The sequence below is a fragment of the Scleropages formosus genome, chromosome 25, assembly GCF_900964775.1.
Source record: "Scleropages formosus chromosome 25, fSclFor1.1, whole genome shotgun sequence".
NCBI classification, from domain to species: Eukaryota; Metazoa; Chordata; class Actinopteri; order Osteoglossiformes; family Osteoglossidae; genus Scleropages; species Scleropages formosus.
The window spans coordinates 5,463,912-5,479,421 of NC_041830.1; the positions used below are offsets into that span (position 1 = coordinate 5,463,912).

At 41.6% G+C, this 15,510-nt stretch overlaps 1 protein-coding gene across 1 annotated transcript; it reads left to right on the plus strand.

Moving 5' to 3' along the window:
• Window positions 1-1,341: 1,341 nt before the first annotated feature.
• On the plus strand, window positions 1,342-14,282 carry sgca (sarcoglycan, alpha). Its single transcript, XM_018741857.2, has 11 exons — window positions 1,342-1,399; window positions 3,545-3,673; window positions 4,132-4,286; window positions 5,880-5,949; window positions 6,054-6,258; window positions 8,373-8,535; window positions 9,568-9,776; window positions 10,562-10,588; window positions 12,415-12,606; window positions 13,105-13,131; window positions 13,656-14,282. The coding sequence occupies exons 1-11, from the start codon at window positions 1,363-1,365 to the stop codon at window positions 13,657-13,659; spliced, it is 1,218 nt and encodes a 405-aa protein (XP_018597373.1). The 5' UTR covers window positions 1,342-1,362; the 3' UTR covers window positions 13,660-14,282.
• Window positions 14,283-15,510: the final 1,228 nt, after the last annotated feature.

The window sequence follows — 15,510 nt, forward strand, 5'->3', positions numbered from 1 at the left end:
GTTTGTAGAGATGGTAATGTACTGGTTAGTGCTGCTGATTTCCTCTTCAAGGATCCAGGTTCAAATCCCAACTTACTTAAAACTCACTTTTGAGGAAAGCATCAGGTAAATGAATAAATAATTAACGAAGGGTCTGTTCAACAAGGGTTGCGCGTTCAGTGATGTCATGGGTCGTTTTTCTAGAACACCTATATGTGTAGATATATTTTTTAAAGGCACTTTTAAAAGTTGTAGAATTGAAAATGAACCTTCCACAGTAATAACCTGTCTAATATGAGTTGGATCCCTCCTGCCTTTAAGCTGCTATAGTCTCAGGACGGTCAAATCAAAACAAACAGTGATCTGTAGCTCATAGCTTTGTCAGATTGGTTCTGCATGTTCTCCCTGGTTTGCTCTAAGTTTCTTCAAAGTTCATGAGACAGGTTGATGAGTGGACCGGTGTCTATGTTGCCCTGAACTTGCGATGTGAGCAGACAATAGATGTCCATCATTCTGACTGGATAAGTAGTTCCTGGAAACTGATGTATGAATTGTTCAATACATTAAAAGATACTAGAATTTTGTCTCTTCAGGGAACTGCAGATGTTGAGGTCCTCCTCTTGCATGGGGATCTGCTAGTAGTTCAGCAGATGGAGCTATTGCTGTTTTAATGTTGCAATGGTAATGTTGTGGTTAGAGCTGTGCCCTTTGACCCTAAAGGTTGCAGGTTTGATTCCCACCTCTAGCTGTAGTACCCTTGAGCAAGATACTTACCCTACATTACTCCAGTAAAATTACCCAGCTGTGTAAATGAGTAAATATCTCAACAGTGTAAGTTACTTTAGGAAAAAGTGTCAGCTAAACAAATAAATGCAATGTGACAATTTAAAAATCAACCCTTGATAACCTCAAAATGCTCAAAAGCGACATCATACATCCTTGAGTTCAGATTTTATAAACCTGTTTGCCATAGTCTGCATTTAATTATTTCACAGCATGAACTCATAAAGGTCAGTTCTGTTTTTCCATAACAGATTTCCCAAAGAAGCGAATAAACACAGTGCCCGGTTCTTCACTTTGGCCTCATGTTTATTGTGGAAGCCTAGTAGACCAAAGGGCGCATTAAAAGAAAACAGGAAGCCGTCTGTACAAGCATGAGGTAGGAAAAGACTTTTGGTAAAAGAGGAAATAAAGGTGTTATTCGTATAGTGTTATATGAATGAATCATTATTTCTTCACGCACGTCCACGCAGAAACACGCATGCGGACACAAACATGCACCGCAGTCTATTTAGGTAGCCACTAAAATAGGCTTTCTTCAGACACACCCTGACCAGCCGCTGCGCTCCGTTTGCTCTTGTCAATCACAGAGCTTTAAACAAGATGGCAGAGAAGCAGAGCTGGGGACTCCTTATTACAGGCAAGTTATTTTATCATATAAATAAATAATATATGTGTTAAAAATCTGGTGAAAGGAGTAAGGAGGACCTGCATCATAAAGTATGTAAGAAAGTGCAGAGGAAATTATTGAGAAATTATTGAGGAATTATTGCCACGTGCTGTTTGTGTTGTGACGTGTTCCTTGAAAATGTTCTTTATTAGAATTATTCGGAAGATTCAATCCATCGCAAACAAAGTTGCTGTCTGGGGTGAAAATTCAAATGCTCGATTCTTTCTTAGTGCGGAGTAATTTGTTGAGACATGTCTTACCTTACTGATTACCAGAATCAGAAATATACCCATTACATGCCATGTTCTGCACACATCTGTGTAAAAGGATTTGGAAAATTTTTTTAACTTACATTTATTTATTTAACAGGTGCTTTTCTCCAAAGCGACTTCCAATGAACTGTATGTAGTGTTATCAGGCCACACACCTTATTCACTGCGGGGACTTACACCGCTAGATATTTAATCTGAACAGCATATCTTTGGACTGTGGGCGGAAACCAGAGCACCCAGAGGAAACCCACACAGACACAGGGAGAACATGCAAACACCACACAGACTGAGCAGGGATTGAACCCATGCTCTCTCACACCACCCACACGCTGTGAGACAGCAGCGATACTCGCTGTGACACCCACACGGTGTAGAATGCGTTGTCTAGGTGAATAGATATGAAATGCAGGACCTTCTTGGTAACAAAACAGAAGGCTATGCAAAGCTCTGTCTGAAGGGTGGCTGCCAGCAAATCTTTGCTTAAGTCCTCACAAAAAAAAATGTTATGTTTGAGACTTAGCGTCAGGGCAAACTTACGTTTGAAATTTAGCTAAAGGACATGAAGTATGTAGACTAGTCACCTAAAGGCTTCTGTTAAATGCTCCAGGAAAGGGCCAGCCAGTGGTCTTTTCAGTGTAAAACAAGAACATAACACAACTCAGAAGGAAAGGGTTACAACTGTTGGCAAGAGTTGTCATACAGCCCTGTCTAAGCAGCTCCAAAAAATGCCCCAGAGATCTAGAACAGTTGACCCTTGAACAACACAGGGGTTAGGGGCGCTGACCCCCCGCGCAGTCGAAAATCCACGTAGAACTTTTGACTTCCCGAAAAATTAACTACTAAAAGCGTACTGTTGACCAGAAGCCGTACCGATAACATAAGCAGTCGATTCACACATATTTTGTATGTTAGACAGTATGTATTATATGCTGTATTCTTACAATAAAGTAAGCTAGAGCAAAGAAAATGTTAAGAAAATCATAAGGAAGAGAAAATACATTGACAGTACTGTTCTGTATTTATCGATACCGTAACTTTACGTCGTCTGTTTATAAGACGAATTGTCTGTCTGTCAGTACTTACATCAATATAGTCTCGTATGATACAAAACACTGCAGATGTTATACATATTATGTATATTTTTCATGCTAGTAAATGATAAAATAGACTAGTATCTACCTATATTTTATGCATTCATGACATACCTAACTTTTTCTTAATTTTTTCAATATTTCTAGGCTACGCGGTTTGTCTGCGAGTTTTTTCAAACTGTTGCAAATCTCCAAAAAATTTTCCGATATATTTGTTGAAAAAGATCCACGCATAAGTGGACCTGCGCAGCTGAAACCCGTGATGTTCAAGGGTCAACTGTATTGAGTTTTCTATCAACTCTTGAGCCGGCCTCATAAATATCAACACAATTTACGGTGCAGACAGTTACATTTATTCATTTATCTGATGCTTTTCTACAAAGCAACTTACAGTTATTTACCCATTTATACAGCTGAGTAGTTTTACTGGAGCAAGTTAGAGTAAGTACCTTGCTTAAGGGTCTTACAGCTGGAAGTGAGACTTGAACCTTTGCATTTAAAGCCAAGAGCTCTAACCACTACATTACCAGGTATCACCACAAATGAAGCTTTATGCTGAGGATATTTTGTGTAGTTGAATGTCATAGTGTTATTATTTTAAAAATTAAATAACAAAGTGCAAAATCAATTGCAAAAAGAATTGTAACTGGTTACCAACTACATAATCATGGTGTTGATAGCCTAGAAGACTGAGATTATCAGCCCACTTGCATTTCTTCACGGGGTCCCTTATTTCTGTTGTTTCCATACAGTGTGCTTGGCTAGTGTCCTGGTGGTCGAGGCAGATATAAAGGCTTATACTCAAGTGGGCCAGCTCTTTGTGTATGAACTGCAGAGAGAAACGTTCCAGAGTGATTTCGAACCCTTCCTCAAACACTATGGTAAGAGCTATGGCTCCTATGACTGACTTTCCCACACATTGTGGTAGTATTGACTCTCGCATAGCTGATTTACTGTATCTTCTTGATACAAAGCAGGCTGAAAAGTGGATAAAGAAATTAACGTTGAAGTCCCTTAAAAAATTATTGCCCTTCCACCTTGGAAAATACACACACATACATACACACTACCTTGGGTTGTTTCTCCATGCAACTTAGCAGGTAAAACTGATCTATTTTCAGCCACTTTGGGTAAAAGTGTCTGATCGGCACCTTATAACGTAAGTTGAAAAAGATCTGTGACACAATGAGGTGGTGTGCAAGTGTGCGTGAGTTGACTTAATACTGAGAAAGAAAGAAATGTTGTTCAAAGTAGGCTTGCATGTGACAGATTTGACCGAACTGGATCTCGAGTGGGTTGTACGCTTGGAATTGATGGTGTGTTCGGTGTGGAAAAACAGGTCATGTATATGATGACCCCATGGTGTTCAAATGCAACAAGCAGCACTTCCCAGACCTGCCCCGTTGGCTGCGCTACACGCAGAGACATCCTCTAGACAATGGATTCCTCTATGGCACCCCACTGGAGGAAGACCAGGGCAAGGCTGTGATTGAGGTACCGACCCCGGCGATGAGCGTTTGCCTAAGCATTACTGGTCTTGTACGTGGCATCCTGTGGCATCTTGATTGGCTACACGACTCATATGGTTCTCTTCCAAAGCATCACTTGGTCACTAGATTTTAGATCAGAGATTCCCGAACCTCTCCTTGGCAGAACGAACTGAGGGCTTATTGCTCATTTTCTTAACGCAATCATGTGTGCTGGTCATGGAACACGGAATACAGGGAATGGCTGAGATTCCCAAGGAGAGCTTTAGGAAATGCCGTGTTAGATTACAGCTCAAACCAGGTGGTACCATTTGCACACGAGGATGAGAACAACGAGGAGGGGCCCTGACTGCGCAGGAAACCGGCACCATTTTGGGAAGAAAAAGAGGGAGGGGCACATGAACGTCTGACGATGGCAGAGTTTTTTGCTGACATGTCGGCTTCTGGTTGACAGTGGTTTGAGCTGCATAACAACCTCAAATCTGCAGTTCCTCTAGCTCTCCTGCTCGGTTTCAAAAAGGTTCACGGCATGAAAAGAGGGCAAAGTGGTGAGGATGTGAAATCCAGGAGCAAAGAACAAGCAGGTTTCTTGGCACACCAATCCGGGATAGAATTGCACACCTCTAACACTGATGAGAAAGCTTAGGAGTAATTAATATAACAATGAAACGCTTATCTGGAGAGGAAAAAAAAAACTGCCGCACTGGGAAAGAACAGGAATTGTTGAAAGAATGTAAATTACTTAACGAGTTCTGGTTGTGAAAATAAGATGGGTGTGGTGGCGCAGCGGGTTTGGCCGGTTCCTGCTCTCGGGTGGGGCTGAGGTTCGAGTCCCGCTTGGGGTGCCCTGCGATGAACTGGTGTCCCCTCCCCCTCTGGCCTTCCACCCTGCGTTGCCTGGTTAGGCTCAGGCTCCAGCTCATTGTGACCCCACTTGGGACAAGTGGCTTCTGATGAGGTCTGTGTTGTGGAATTAATAATAAAAAAAAAAATCTATGCAAAACTATTAGAATTAATTCCAGTTGTGGAGTCATCTGAGATAAAGGGACAAAGAATGGCTTGAAAGGCACTTGTTAATTGAACAAAAATGTAAATGTAGGGTTTGACTGAACTGAGACAAATAAAAGTTTTAAAAGCTTCACTGGAAACAGCCACACACAAAACTACTAGAAAATTCAGAACACAATATCCTTCCCATTTCTTTCTTCTTTCTTTGTGATGTTTTCATGAACCAATCACAGCAACCTTTAAATCTCTATCATATGACAATTCAATTCAATTCAGTTCAATCCAATCCAATCTTATACCACAACCTTACTAGCAGATTCTACAATTTTAGAAACAAGTTATAGATATGTTCATTTAAATAAGCCGTAAACAACTTTTAAAACGCGGACGCTCCATCGGAATCATCATGAATACCCAAAACAGTGGGATCAACGTCTGCTCGCGTCTATCCCCATTCATATTTATTTAATTTTGTTTTTCATTTTTGTTTCATTAAGAATTTACCCAAAAAGCCATGTTCCTGAAGTGCACTTAATCATGTGTCATAACTCTTGGAACTCGTGGAAACAATCTTTTTTTGTCTCGATGACAGATCACGGTTATTAATAAACGCAGCTATGACACCTTCAGGGAGAGGCTGGTGATAACCGTGGGGACACCAGGTACTGCGAAATGAATTTGTGAGATTTGAAACTGAGATTTCGCACAATCCTGTAGACGCACCGCCGCTTGAACAAGGAAGGATGGATTTGCGTTCCTTTCGCAGGGAAGAAGTTGCCCTATCAGGCCGAGTTTTACCTGCCGCTCCGGGAAATTGAGAAGGTGCTGCCCTCTGCAGTCCGGGAAGAGATAAAGCAGGACATCCAGAGGATGTGGGGAGCTGCACGCATTGATGTTGATGTAGTAAACATAAGCTCTGCTTTGGACAAGGGTGGCAGAGTGCCCCTCCCACTACCAGGCCACTATGAGGGGTAAGGCATCAGCTTCAGGTACACAGGTATCGCAAAATCTGTATGCATGTTCAATATGTGGCCGCGTACAGTACGCTGAAGGCACATAATAAATACAGATGTGGAAAAGTAGCTGAATGCATGGTTGGGCCCTCGTGCTTCAGCACGCAGCCAGTTTGCGACAAAAGGCTGGGGCACACGTGTTAAGTTTCCATGGCAACCCATCTGTCATGTTTCCACATTGTTATGTACCACTGGTTGTTTTAGCTCCTCCCAACACTACGAGGACCAGCATCTCAGATGCAGGGTCAGCGGAACATGCTTTATCACATCGCATCGCATCACGTTGCATCGCATCACACATGCGGTATCATCTCCACCTCTCTCTACTGCACTGCCAGTCACCAGACTATGCAATGCCACTCTGGTGACTCAGAGATCGTAAATAGCTCATAAATATCCATTTATGATCGTAAATATGTAGAAATATATCATAGAACAATATATTTCTAAATTATAAAAAAAACTGTAATATATTAGAAATATATTGGGGGGGCTAGGGGGGTGCGGTGGCGCAGTGGGTTGGACCGGGTTCTGCTCTCTGGTGGGTCTGGGGTTCCAGTCCTGCTTGGGGTGCCTTGTGTCCCGTCCCCTCGTCCCCCCCCCCATCCCTGCGCCCTGTGTTGCCGGGTTAGGCTCTGGTTTGCCGTGACCCCAGTCGGGACAAGCGGTTTCAGTCAATGTGCGTGTGTGTGTGTGTATAGATATATTTAAGATCCTTGCAGTGGACTGGCGTCCCGTCGGGGGTGCGTCCCCTTCCCCTTCAGCCCTGCGTTGCACTGTGTTAGGCTCTGGCTCGCTACGACCCCACTTGGGATAAGCAGTTGTAGACATTGTGTGTGTGTGTGTGTGTGTGTATATTTAAGACCGTAAATAGCTCATTTGTGCTGTTCACTTCTTGTAGCAGAATAAAACAGAACCTTAGATACTTTCCCAGATTTTACTAATTATATCCACACTTGTTAATGAACACAGAAATCTGTGAAAGCTGATTTTTTTTATGTCCATGAAAACACCAGCTTTTTACATTATTATTGTACAAGTGTTATGTCAGAAGATAAATGTGTTATTTCTGAGGTCACGCCAGCTAACAGGAAAGAGGTGCTTTCAGTAAATTGCATCTGTTTTTAAGGCAGTGTGAGAAGGTGTGTGCAAATGTAGATTTACATTTATTTACATTTGCATTTGTTTAACAGACACTTTTCTCCAAAGCGACTTCCAATGAACTCTATGTAGTGTAACCAGCCCACCCACCTTATTCACCGCGGTGACTTACACTGCTAGATACACTACTTACAATGGGTCACTCATTCATACACACTCAACAAACTCTTTTCTGTCACTCACACACTATGGGGGAACCTGAACAGCATGTCTTTGGATCAATGATCTGTGAATGTGTGTGTAATAATGCTCTACATGTTTTTGTTGCAAGATGGACCACGTACTTATGATATAGCCACCCATCTGTCATGTTTCCACATTGTTATGTACCACTACACCTTTTGCATGTGTAACTAGTGTTGGAATCTATCTTTTTTTCTGAAAATTTGAGATTCTTTGGAGTCCCAGTGATGGGTGACAATAAAACCTTAAAAAGGTCTTATTACTGTGCTGCAGAATTTCACCAGGTGTTTTCCATCACAGATTCACAGATGCATTCATTTCAAAAAGGACTTCGGCCAGCGCTGATGTTACCGCACCCGTGTTTGTCCTGCACGTGCCATGTGCTTGTAGCTCACCTCCCAGCACATCTCTTCTACATCTTTTAATCCATCCCGAAACTCAACAGTCACTATGTTCTTAAAACAAAACCTAGTTAAGGCCTTTTAGCCTCTATTCTCACCAAGTTACATAGGCATCTGGGATTCTGGAACTCTATAGCATGCAGTTCACAGTAATAAGTAGAGAGAAACAATGCAGAAGATATAATAAATATTATTAGGAAGACTTGCAGATAATAAAGTAAAATAATAGAAATGTCGGTACACTCCAACACCAGCAAATCTCTCTTTATGTAAGTACAGTATTGCATGTGTGGGTGGTAAGAGTGTGCATTCATTTGCTTGCACCAGGGTTTATGTCAAGATGGGCTCCCAACAGTACTACTCTGACTGTTTGCTGAGGCTCCTGAGCCCTCAGCACCAGCAGGAATGCGAGGCTGTAGGCAGGGCGTCGGGGGACTGCTCCGTGTGCGTCAACCCCAGCAACTGTATGGCCTGGTGCAATGCCACTTTGGTAAGTGGGTCTGTGAGTGTGAAACCTTGGTAGGTCACCTTGGGTGTCAGTGTGAGGTTAGTTGCGGCATATTAAAATTGCATTTACATTTACTCATTTAGCAGACAGTTTCCTCCAAAGGTGACTTACACTGCTAGATACACTACTTATACTGGGTCACTCATCCACACATCAGTAGAACACACACACACACACACACTCTCTCACTTGCAAAATTAATGCAACAGTAAATAAATACAAAAATCCAGTATTATCATGGGATGGATAATACAGTCTTCCTCCTCCCTGTAAAGTGTTCCTGAAAAGCCTTTGTAAGGTGAACTCTCATAAGTCGAAGATGTAATTACCATTAGTCTCAAGTGCAGAAATTTTCCTCACCGCCAAAATTGATACCCATATATGCTAAAATATCAGCAAATCCCATTAAAATTGACAATACTTTGATAATTAACATTAATTATCGCAACACAGCATAATAAAGCAGTTTACATTCATTAATTAAGCTATAATACAATTTTGCCGGGGGGCGCGGTGGCACAGCGGGTTTCACCAGGGCCTGCTCTGTAGTGAGCCTGGGGTCCGAGTCCTGCTTGGGATGTCTTGCGATGGACTGGCATCCCATCCTGGGTGTGTCCCCTCCCACTCCAGCCCTGCACCCTGTGTTGCCGGGTTAGGCTCTGGTTCGCCACGACCCTGCTCTGTACACACAACCATTGTTCAGCTCTTTTGTTACTATTAAACACAGATGATTAACATTTAATGCAAAGAAATGAAACCAAACAGTAAACTGAAAACAAGTCAAGCAAGGGAGGTGAAATTAATTTACAAGGTGAAATTGTTTCATCGCCTGGGCTGTGTGATTGGACATGGGTTTGATGATTGCTCTTTCTGTGTGGTGTTTGAAAATTCTCCCGTGTCCACTTGGGTTATCTCATACAGCCTGAAAACACGTTTCAGGTATGTTGGTGACTCTGTGTTTACAAACAGCACGCTTACCTCGTCATTCTCCTATACCCTGTCCAACTTCTCCAGATTGACCTGTCCAAGCCTGTGCCTCCTGTACCAGCCCCTACCCATGGTTCAGGCATCCTGGAGAGTGGGGGTTTCTATGATCCACCGGAATCCCCTCCAAGTCGAGACTACTTCCTGGACTACATCGGGATGGTGATCATCCCCTTCGTGTTGGCCCTCATCCTGTGTATCCTCCTAGCCTACGTCATGTGCTGCCGACGAGAGGGCGTGTACGTGCAGGGCTTCTCTGGGGGTTCTGGAACAATCTACACCATAGCAGCAGCAGCATCAAATACCTACTTTCATGCAGAAGATCCTATTCAGGAGATTTAGAATGAAAACCACAGACATACAGACAATAGATGAAAATGCAAATAACATCTTAATGGCTGTCACAATGTTTGAAAAAATGCTAATCCTACTCCAGCTATGCTTTCTTAGATCTTATATTATGATACATTGCAAACGTGAGGAAACGTCAGTAGCTATTAAGAGGGTTTAATAGTTTGGTTGTTTAGCTGATGGGAATTTATCAAACCAGTCTGTGAAAAAGGCTACCGAAATTATGTCAGAAGATACCGTCTGAACAATCGTGTCTACAGAAGTTAGGTGAAGCAGTATGGAAATGGTTGACTAACTATTCAACAGGGACTTAAAGGCATTGCTTTGCAAGGGATTGATTTTATAGCCACAAGTTTAAGGAGCAGCGCTATTACTGTTCTACCACACCATGTTCTCAGCAAATGGACATGTGCAGGTGTCGCGAGAGGTGAGGGAATGCACCTTCCCTGGCTTTCTAGATGTTCTACAGTTGTGTGGAGTGCATGGTACTGACATAGTTTTCTTTTTGGTTGAGTTATTCTTCTGGAAAGCAGAGTGATTTCAGCACAATGACAGTATTTTACATGCATGTTCTCCTTCTTTCATTTCTATGCAATAGCATTCAACAGTAATTCATAATAATACAAAACAGTGGGAGTAAAGAGCTTATATTTATATTTCATTTTCTTTGCAGGGTGAAAAGGGATGCAAAGACACCTGAGTAAGCACTACCTAACGTCTTCTGTGTTATATATACGAGGGTGAGTGAGGGTCATGGTGGCAACAGGCCAAGCAAGGAATACCATACTTCTCTTTCCATAGCAGTAGTTTCCATCTCCTCTAGTTGGCTAACCAAGCTTCCCAGGTGAGACTGGATACCTAGGACATGCAGATGGAGAGGAGCCAGTCACTATGCAGGTGTCTAGACTGAATACCATCTAGGAGCAGCAACTATACTCTGAAAGCCTTGTGGATCACTGAATTCAACACCATCATGAAGTAAGAGCCCCACTATCATACAGAGGAACCTTTTTTTCCACTGCTTGTACCTGCAAACTTATTTTTTTAGTTACTTCCCAAAGCTTGTTATAATAAGTGCCAACATAGTCCAAGGACTTAGCTCATGGTTCACCAACACAGTTCCGTAGAGCCATGGCAATACGATAGTCTTTGCACCAAGCCATTAGTCAATTTCCCCCTGCTGTCACTCGTGAAACGGACCCTAGTAAACTCCTCCAAATGAAGCAGTTGATCCCCCTAGCTGGAGTGAACAGCCTACCTTATACCTGGGGAGATTAAGAGATGCTGACCTTCATCCTGACAGTCACAGTCATCTACAAACCACTGTGTGGTGAGGCTAACAGGGCATCAACCGTAAACAGAAGTCATAACACCCTGATGTTCCCCTATCTGAATTCTCTCTAAACCTTTTCTGCACCTTGATATTGTGTCTATGAATACCACAAACAGAAGAGAAGACAATCCTTAAGAATCTTGTGACACTGTCTCCTGTAAGAAGAGCCTGCCTGCTGGTTTCAGGAGTCCCTCAAAGTGCTCCTTCCACCTCCAAAAGAGATCCCCTCTTCGAGTTCAGTGCATCCCCATCCTTGTTGAGAACAGCTGGGTTGACATTCTGCTTTCTTCTCCTGTGTTCTTGGATAGATGACATAACCTGTATGAGGATGTCTGAAAGTGACTTTCCATAGCCTCTCCACACTCCTTCCATTTTTTGCCTCTGCAACAGTCCCTCACCTCCTTTGGAATGCAGTAGAAGCTCTTCCTGGAGGTGGGAGTTAAGAACTGGGGCCTCTGCGAGGCTTGCTTTTTTACTGCTACCATAACTATCTCCACCGGCCAGATCCATCCCACTGACCGGCATTTTGGTTACTCAACAGCTCAGAACCCCTCTTTATCTGAATGTCTACAATATATTTTTCAGGTCAAATGACATAACTACAGTTTATCATGAACTTTTGATCTCAGGTTCTCTTGTACCAAATACAGTTGTGAATTAGAAGACAATTGTAAACATAGTATTCGTTATGGTCAATCCATTATTAACACAGAAGTCAATAACAACTCACCGCTTGGGTTCAGTTCAGACAGACAATTACACCACTCTAGGTTTCAACATTCTGCCTGCCTTCAGTTGGTGATATTCCATGTCCCAAGGCTTAGTTTCCATAGGACTAGTCTAAGTTTTCTAGACCTGTCTAGTCTCTGCCTGTCTGGGGGTGAGGACACAAAGTGGCTCTGGATAGCGCTTTTGCCTGAGCGCAACTAGGACACAACCAAGTCACTGTGCCACTTGACACATGCTGGCGAACACAACATCTAGGTGCACCGTTGACTGGATATCTAGTTTTTCTACTCAAGTAGGTCTTTCTTTGACTAAACCAGTGAAAGACAGACGTTTATGGTAATGGTGTGTACGTAACTATGTGTTAGGCATGTTTGTAGGTATTTCAGTTTCTAGTTATAAAACACCAACCTTTCGATAAAAAAGGATTATTAAAGGCTGCTGACTACATTTTGCATGTCTTCTAGCATACAGCTGTATCACCACCACACCATCCAGGGGAATACAGATGAACTCAGGAGCATGGCAGGGGGACGGGGAGTACCCAGACCCCTCTCGACTCTCCCCATGTTCAACGGCCGCACAGGAGAGAGGATGCCCCCCCTGCAGAGGCAGCTGCGCTCCGACAGCTCCCACATTCCCCTCATCATGGCCCAGCAGTAAGTGTGCTCGTTACCACGGCAATGCCTGCTCCTGCTTTTCCTCCAGTCACCCTTCTCAGACTTACTTTCACACACACCCACACAACCACATTTAAGCATCTGTGTGAGTCAGAGTGAGAATGAACACGTAACTCAAAATGATAGTCTACAGGAGCCAAAAAAAAACGATATTGAAGGATATTCTGAGCATAAGAAAACAACATTTCAGATATGTATTAAATAAAACATGGCAACCCATCGTTGAAGTGCACTCAGTTTCAAATTCAACACCTGCATTTTCACTCGAGCTCTTAATATACTTGGTCCTGATTTGGGCTTAGGTACAACCATGGCTAATGTTTGTTAAGATCACAAATAAGTTACTTCACTTTTAAATTTCATATTCAGAAGTAATTCTGATTGAGGTGAACACACAAAAACCTAGTTTTGAACAGGATTTACAGCTGGAATGCTCAATAATTTCTCACCTGTATTTGTATCCATTCGTTCTGGCAGTGATCCAAACACAGATACACTTCCCAGGTAAGAAAGCAATTTTTTTTTTTTGACATGTAGCGTAGTAGTAACGGCTGTCACCTTGCAGTTTTAAGGTTGTTGGTTCAAATCCATCTCCTGCTGTAGTACCCTTGAGCAAGGTACTTACCCCAAATTTCTCCCTTAAGAATACCTTGCTGTATGAATGCTTAAAACTGTAGTAAAAAGTTGCTTATGTAACATTGTAAGTTACCTAAGGCATAGGCTAAATAAAGATTAGTAATAATAAAGGTAGTGAAGAGTTAGTTTTGGAAAATGAGCAGAGGGGATTTTAATCTTGTATGAGATAAGACAAAGGTGTAATATGGCCTTGAACCAGAGGGTGGAAGCATTTGTTACTGGTAGCAGGGCATGAAAAGTGCTCCAGGCCAGAGGATCTTCCAGCTCATACCTACATACATGTGTACCATCCTCATTTAGACAAACAAGCTTGGATTTTTTTAATCACGACTACGTTTTAATATAAAATGTATCGCTTCTTTTAGGCGTTTAATTTTGTCTCTCATTATCAGGTAAACACTATCATGGAAGACTTCTTTTGCAAAGGTGAAGAACACCAAGTCTGGACTTTTCTAGAAGAAAGAAGATACAGACCATGAAGACATATTCTCTCCTCATCACTTAACTGGTTTATTTTTAGGTTAATCATGTTCAAATGTACAATCATGTACTCAATGTACAAATATTGTTTAGAAATTAGTTTTTATTTAGCCTACACTACTATGACATCTGAGCTGAAGAACTTATTCATAACTAATATATATATATACATAACACACACACATATATACATACATAATAACTAATTACTTTATTTTATTTGTTTGAAAAATGAGGTTATTGTGAAGGTTTCACCAATTACTCACATATGATATTAAAACTAAATACTCTACATGGAGCAAGAATCTGTCTGGCACACAACATTTATGTTTATGATATTTAAAAATATTTTAGTCACTTTAAAATCCTATACAAGAAGGAACAAGTCAACTTGTGAGATTTTTAGGTTTTTAATTTTCTTCGCACAACATAACACAAGTTTTTTTTTTTTTTTTTTTTTTAAAGCACTGTTGGAAGGAGAGAACTAGATTTTGTTGCATTTAAATATTTTTCATCTGGAAAATAAAGCCTAAAACTCAGTTACAGACACATACTTACTATTTACACGGACACAAGAATTAAGTCTCACTGCAATTAATAGTTACAAACTGTAAAATTGGAAATACTTGTTCAAAAAAAGTAACTATTTCAACTAATAGGAAGGAGTAAGTCACAAATGTGATACTTTATGATATTATCGTTGTTAGGCTTCGCATTACCGTGTCGGGGATTAGCTAACTTACTGTATTTCCAAAACTTTTCAAATACTGTTTTACACACAGACACAGAGATTCATTAATTAAGTCATTTTACGTGTACTTTTTTCATTTACACTATTTTCAACCTGAACTTACCGTCTGAAGAGCAGTTGGTAACAATGAGAAACAAGGTGGTAACGAACTGATCCAAAAAAGATCATGAACAACAACAGTGCAGGTCTAATGTACATTTCGGAAGAAAATCGGAACAATTAATTGAATTACTACTAGTATGTATAAAATGCAAAAAAACGTATAAGAATCCTGCCCATACATGAACCATAATTCCACGTAAGTTAAAAAAGTGACACTAAAAATGAAATATTATATAAAATTCTTCACCTTCAATAAGACAAACCTCCAGTACTTCCAGCCATGGCGAAGCGAGTGCTCAGCCTGACCCCCCCCCCCCTTTCTCTCTCTCTCTCTCTCTCTCTCTCTCACACACACACACACACACGCACGCGCGCGCACACACACACACACACACACACACACACACACACACACACAGACATTCGTGCGCGTGCGCTAGGCGGGAAATGCGGCTCGCCTCCCAGTCACAGGGCCTCATAATGGCGTCTTTTGGAAAGGTCGTCCTGTGTGATTTTCCTCATTTTTCAGTGTTTCAACGTAGCTTAATACAAGAAACCTTTCATCCAACTTTTATATGCACATAAATATCGAAAACACAAGAGTAGCCTGCGATCAAACGTTATCCTCGAACATTCCGTTCAAAACGGCACAATTTCAAGTCGTTATGAAAATTAAAACTGAGGCGAGAATTTCGCCTCAGCCACCCCCCGTCTGTTCTGGACGATTAAAGGAATTTTAATCTGGAAAACAAACGAAAATTTTTATGTGAAAATTAGTCTTCGGCTTCACAATAATGTTAAAAATGTTGAAACTTGGGATCAACCGCGTTAAACATGCAAATCATCGAAACACACGTTGACAACCTGTGAGCCTTATTTAAAGTTATTTTTCGTACGATTGCAGCAGAAAACAG